Here is a 6,784-nt window from a genome sequence, read left to right on the forward strand (position 1 = left end):
TCTGCTCCACCTGGACTTGACGAGAACCCACGGTGGTGGTTCAGCACCATGTGGCACTGCTAAATGTTAGGGTGGAATGGCGTAGAAGCTGTGATGACTTGGACATAAGAGGTTTGGTTCTGGTATCCGTTATCAAGGACCTAGGGCCCCACGGGCTCCTGGGAAGGTTTAAACCGATCCCTACAATATATGGTACTTCGAACAATTCTCTAGAGCAGTGGCGTCCAAAGTGTGGTCCTCCTAGGTACAACTCCCAGCATGCTCTGACGACTGCATGCATGCTGGGAGCTGTAGTTTGGCACCAGCTGAAGATCCTGAGATTGGAGACCACTTCTGTATTGGGTACCCCGATCACCAACTTAGTACATCCGCCCAATACAACTTTTATACCACCGCCAGCGCTGAGGGGGGACTACTCCCACTACCTTACCAGAGGGCATATTGACCCCTGAGATGACAGTCCCTCAAATTCAGAGTCCCTTAAGACCAGATGCACATCGAGGGTCCACTATTTCCCGTTTCCCAAAAAAAAAAAAAGACCATTCAACTTGACGCAAATTTTGTAGCGGGAATTGTCTAAAAATTTGTTACACAATCCAATGGCCAATTTTTTATTTTTTTTTACAGCTGTACAGTAAAAACTTTCATAAGGGGCAACGTCCTGTACAGATTTACAGAAGGGCCGAGACCTTCAGTCCGCTGACCTGCAGCCCAGTTGGTTGCCGCTTCAGTCAACGACCAAAGTGCTGATTCAGCGCTTGCGGGGGATACACGGTACTTTCACAAAACTGAGCCGACGAAGAAGAAAAAAACTGCGAGGCGTCAAGAGACAGAATATGGTGTAAGCTAAAAACTTCAGAAAACAGGAGTATGAAAAAACAACAGTAATGGAGACACATGACACGAGCAGTCACATGACAGTGGGGGGGGAACAACCGGCAGCTTTTAGTCATCATTTTGCATCCATTCCCTGGCTGTCTAACAGGACGATAAAAACAAATACATTTCTTTTTTTTTTTTTTCCTTAAAACCAACCCCTGCAGTGCCCACAGTATATATTATGTGCCCCAAGACATATAATGGCCCCCATTGTGCCCCCAGTATAAATAATGACGCAGTGTTGCCCCCAGGACATATAATGGCACAGTGAACAGCCCCATAGACTATAATGGTTCTGAAAACGTCTGTTCGTTTTACCCTAAAAAGTCTGCAACAGATTCTGGTAATCCGCCATTATAGCAATGCCGGATTCTGAATTACAATTCATCAATATCTATATAATGGAGAAAAAAAAACAAAAAAAACCTTGGGCTCGCTGGCTCTCGGGGTCATCATGTGCTATGAATTCTCCATACAGAGAGAACAGCAGGCATTACAGCTTCCCGCTCCTTGGACTGGCAGCTCCTCAGCAGGACACACACACTTCAACAGAACGTTCTGTCAATAAAGTTTGTTCGAAAAGCACGACAGTCTTTGAGACTTCTGTATGTTATCCATGTTGTTCATAGCAACCAATCACAGCGCAGCTTTCAGTTTGCATTCTATTTTTGAAAACGGAAAGCTGCCCTGTGATTGGTTGCTATGGGCAACAAAGACCGTTTTGTTTTAGAAATCTCTGCCTATGTTTTTTGATTGGCTCAGAGGGATCACGTGACACACGCTTTAAAAAAAAAATATCTTTCTGCCCCCGTTTGGCACTTTTGGGCTGTTTACCGAGTGGCATTATACTAACGTCTATACCCAATATGCTCAACTAAATCTATCTATCCTGGCGACAGGACCCCTTTAATGTGTAAAGGCTTCGCCTCGAAATGTCCCCCTGGGGAGGAGCAAGTCTATTTTAGTCAGCTAGCAGTTGTTGTGACAGCCCCAATAGTCAAATATATTCCCGGGGTCCCCGCCACCAGCATAGGCTCGCCTGCCAGGTGTGCCCGTCAGACATTGGACTTTCTCTCCTAGGCCGTGTTCACATGATGGAATATTTCCCAATGTACATGTTGCTTCCCAGAAGTCCAAGGCTGACACTGCTAGGACGTCATGAGGAAATATTCTTAGGAGTGTGAGGGGGGTTGTGCAGCGGTTACGTGCCGAAATCCATGTGAAATTCCATCGTGTGAACATACCCTTAAAGGGGCAGCCCGCCTATATTAAGTTTTGGCATCAGCAACCTTTAGCACTGCTGTTGTTATGAAACTACAACTCCCAGCATATACACACTTTCTTGGCTGCTGTTGCAACTCTCATAGAAGTGAAAGGAGGATACTGGGAGTTGTAGTTCCAGAACAGCTGGAAGTTGCTGATCCCTGATCTAGTGCCATTATTTCAAGAAATGGTCCAGTTTCAGGAAGCAACCTGACAAACCTCTGGTTCTGGTTGCAATAAAGAAGCGGTAAGTACTTACCCGACAGGTCCTGCGTCGCCGCTCCGGTTCTTCTGGCCAGGCTCTAATTACCCGGCTGCAGCAATGACGTGACCACTGCAGCCAATCACTAGCCTCATCAAGGCCAGCGATTGGCTGCAGTGGTCACGTGTGGTCGACATAACGTCACAGCTGCAGCCAGGTAAATACAGACCTGCTGGGAGAACCTGAGCGGTGGAGCAGGACCTGTCGGGTAGTTACTCCTGAGGGCTGTCCTCCTGAAAGTGGACAACCCTTTTAACAAATTCAGAGTCCTCCGTACAGGATCCACATCTCTCTCTGGAGGACTCGTCCTGTCCTTCATTACACAACTAGCTGATTTAAATGGGCACTGTGTAATGCTTAACTTCTCCTGGGGTGGCGCTGTAGGGAAACTGAACACATTGTCAAGTTCCTCCACAGATTACAGCTGATGGCTGAGAGTCGCAGCAAGAGGGCACTTGGTCATCAGCCATATGTGGCAGGCAAGGGGACCTTTTAAGAAGCAGGGACTATCCAAAATGGAGAACTCTTTGAATTGTCTGACTGCAAGGCCAACCCCTGACCCCTAAAGTGACCGTAATGGAGGCCCCTTTGGACTGAAGTGGCCGTGACACTAGGACAATTCCAGTCCCCTGTTTTATATCTCATATGGCCTTACCTCTCCAAAGTGCATGTAGATATATTCCCGGGCCTTCTGGTGGAGCTCCTCACAGCCGATCTGCTCCGCAAAACTGGCGATCCCAATGGCGTTGCTTGGGTCCAGCTGCTGGATGAGGAAGTCACAGCAGGCCTTGACCACACTGTCCATCTGATACATGACCGCCCCGTTCATCACGTGGATAACGCACTTTTCGCCCACCGAGATGCTAGCGGTGTAGGCAAACTCCAGGAGTCTCTCCATGACCTTGGGGTGGATGCCTTCGATGGTCACCGTCTCCATGCCGCACTCCCTGAGCCCGTTGGTAAACATGGCCCTGAAGACGGGGCTGCTTGAGGCCAAGACGACTTTATGGGCCACAAAATCCGCCTGGACCTCATGGTACTTGACCCTCAGCGTCACGTCGCACAGCTGGTTCCCCAGCCTCAGCTCATTCATGATCTGGAAAGCCTGGTTGGTGTGATCCGCCAGCGAGTAATGGAACTGGCGATTGCCATTGCTGTGTGAAGGCGTCACTTCAGCCTGGCACTCGGTGGCATACATCCCCGTCACGCTACCAGCCGCTTTTCAGTTGCACATTATCCAGGGGAAGGGAAAAAAAAAAAAAGATGAATGTGAGAAGGGTCTCGAATAAAGAAACTAAACTACTGGTCAAGAGGAGATCGTCTTGGGGATGTTACATAGGATGGAAAGTGTTAAAAATGCAATTGCTAAAAATGTTTTGGCAAAAACGAGAAGCTACTCCATGGTGTCCTGGCTACCATCCCACAGATGAACCTCCTTATTCCATGACAATCCAGGATGGAGACTTCTAGTGCTGCAGAATCCAACTAGAGGAAGTCCCAGAGAGCGCGCCGCCAACTAGTTCATTCTTCGTCTGATACCTAGAAGAAACGTAGACCGTGAGGAACGAGGCTTCACCACAGCTTGGACTTCATCAGGCCAAAAGGGGATGTCCCATCCCAGAGGATTGCTTTTCTAACGTACTTTGAGTACTAGTTCCTTGCAGTTTTCAAGACCTCTGCTTGCTGCCACTGAATTGGAGCATTTACGATTTACTTCCAGTGTACGAGTCCACGCAAGTATGACGGACACATGATTCATCACAGTGCCCAGTCATCGCATCACCAGGACGGATGCTCTGGAAGTAAACGGTGAGGGTTCCAATTCAATAGCTGCAAGCAGAGATCTTGATAACTGCAGGTGTACTAACAAGCGGCACTTTTAAATAACAGGATGAGACCCCCACCCCGCCCCTGGAGGGTTTTCATCGGGGAGATGAACGAGGCTTAGGGCCTCATTCACACGGGTCCGCAAAACACAGACACGGGACGTGTGCACTGACATCAATGAGTGCTCAATCCGCAGATGCAGCGCACCACGATGCGGGGCGCACACGCCCGGTGTCTGTCTTTTGCGCAGGACGAGGCGGCTGCTCCTGTATCTCACACTTTCCCTTTCACACCAGTCCAGATGAAGTGAAGTGTCACTTACCCTGCGGTATCGACCGCCGCTTATCTCTACCAGGTTACAAAGTCTCAATCACTTCCAGTGCAGCACTGCGCACACTTGTTGCACTGCCCGACTCTGCTACATCTGAACAGGCTGCAGGCTTGTCATTTCGAGCAGATAACTGGAAGGGACTCACTTGCTCCTCAGCATCAGACCATGACACTACATGGGGAGGGGTGGCTTACAGCTGAGGAGCACTATCCTGTGGGTTTCAGGGTAAGCTGATGTGGCAGCTTTTACCCCGGAGATAAGTGGGTTCTGGGGGCCGCTTATCTTTATGCAGTGAAATCACATGCATCCTTGGCCAGAACTGTCAAATCTGCACCTCCACCCGCTAAACCCTTCCTCATCCACTGACATGAGGCAGGCAGATCCGATCCTATGCCTTAGAAGACAGTGCCGATCCCCTGCACACACTAGCTTCGCCCGTATGGGTGGCGCCTACCTATACCCACCATATTCCTTGTGGCGGACAGCTTCAGGATGACCATACTAAAGCAGCGAGGTCATCATCTATAAAGCATCTCCGTCTCACCCATGAGCACCCGCTGCCCTCCTATTACCACCCACTCCAGATGGTGCCAAATCTCTCAGTACTGTTGTGATGTAGCGCTCAACCTTTGTGCCGCAACATCCCGCACGTGCCTCTGCTGCCAATCTACCATGTGGACTTGGCCCTGTCCGATATCTGCTGCTCTGGCACACTGCTTCTACCTAATACCAGCCCCTCTACTGCCCAGGACATGACCACCTTTCTACCAGTCTGCCCACACAAGGCTCTACTGCCAGCCCGGGCACTGCTCACAGTCTGCACCGACTATGCTCTAAAGCTAGGCCTGGCATTACCCAGATCTGATCAACTACTGCCTATCACCGTGCTGGACCCCCATCCCCCTCTTTTAGACGGCTCTGAGTGCCCCTAGACTCTTAACAGCCTGGCACTACCCAGCACATGGCTAGCGATCCTGCTCCTCTACTATTAGCCCTGGCAGTACCAGCCCCTGACCATCCTGTCCTGGGTGCCCCTCTTCTATTAGTCTTGGCATTTCCAGCACCTGACCATCCTGCCTGATCCCCTACTATTAGTCCTGGCACTAACAGCACCTGCCCCTCTACTATTAGCCCTGGCACTACCAGCCCCTGACCATCCTGTCCTGTCGCCTGCCTACTATTAGCCCTGGCACTACCAGCACCTCACCATCCTGCCCCTCTACTATTAGCCCTGGCACTACCTGCACCTGCCCCTCTACTATTAGCAATGGCACTACCAGCACCTGACCACCCTGCCTGCTCCTCTACTATTAGCCCTGGCACTACAAGCACCTGCCCCTCTACTATTAGCCCTGGCACTACCAGCACCTGACCATCCTGCCTGCTCCTCTACTAATAGCCCTGGCACTACCTGCCCCTCTACTATCAGCCCTGGCACTACCAGCACCTGCCCCTCTACTATCAGCCCTGGCACTACCAGCACCTGCCCCTCTACTATCAGCCCTGGCACTACCAGCACCTGCCCCTCTACCATCAGCCCTGGCACTACCAGCACCTGCCCCTAACCCCACCAGGTCCCTGACTCTAGCTTGTTGATCCATATGTTCAAGTCTCCGACTCTCCTCCCAGGAGTGATCGGGCACAGTCAGCCCTGCCAATGCTGCCCTCTGTGTTATACTTCCGCCCTCTCCTGACACCCCATATGGACTACTACTCCTCCTCTCCTCCCCCGCTGCTAATACCCGGCATTATTGTATCTGCCTTACTCCTCCATGCTGACACGTCCCTGGCCCGGCTCCCAAGCCCCGGATTCTCACCGTCTCCGAGCGCTGCCATCCTCCGCCCCCGCCATACTCTGAGCAGTCACCGTGACTAAGCAGCAGGACCCAGCAGCGTCACAATAAGGAGAAGGGGGCGTGCCCAACACGTCACAGGACAGACACGTGGGCGGAGCTCTCGCGTCATAGAATACGGGGATGGCGAGCGGGCGGAGCGCTCTGATTGGCTGAGACGCGCGGCTTGTAGAACTTTGTAGAAGTGAAAGTTCAGCCTGAGCAGCTGATTCTCAGGAGTGATGGGCGGGGCTTCCAGGAGCGGGCGAGCTGTCCTGTGCGAGGCCCCGCCCTCTACATGTACACTGACTGAATCATACTGCACTAATAATAGGACTAGTGTCTGAACAATACCGCCCAGGAAAAATAATACCGGCGCACAGTGACTGA

At 51.3% G+C, this 6,784-nt stretch overlaps 1 protein-coding gene across 3 annotated transcripts in view; it reads right to left on the bottom strand.

Moving 5' to 3' along the window:
* The window catches only part of KEAP1 (kelch like ECH associated protein 1), a 29,054-nt gene extending 22,569 nt beyond the window's left edge, over positions 1–6,485 (bottom strand). The window contains exons 1-2 of one of the 3 annotated variants that reach the window (XM_044278802.1): positions 6,380–6,485; positions 3,060–3,943 (exon numbers count right to left, since the gene is read on the bottom strand). In XM_044278802.1, the coding sequence (XP_044134737.1) occupies positions 3,060–3,602 (543 nt within the window). In that variant the 5' untranslated portion in view covers positions 3,603–3,943; positions 6,380–6,485. Of the gene's footprint in view, positions 1–3,059; positions 3,944–4,553; positions 6,039–6,328 lie in introns of those variants that run through there. The other 2 variants (XM_044278803.1, XM_044278801.1) reach the window with 2 other exon arrangements.
* Between the last annotated feature and the right edge of the window lie 299 nt (positions 6,486–6,784).

The sequence above is a fragment of the Bufo gargarizans genome, chromosome 2 (genome assembly GCF_014858855.1).
Source record: "Bufo gargarizans isolate SCDJY-AF-19 chromosome 2, ASM1485885v1, whole genome shotgun sequence".
Classification (NCBI taxonomy): domain Eukaryota; kingdom Metazoa; phylum Chordata; class Amphibia; order Anura; family Bufonidae; genus Bufo; species Bufo gargarizans.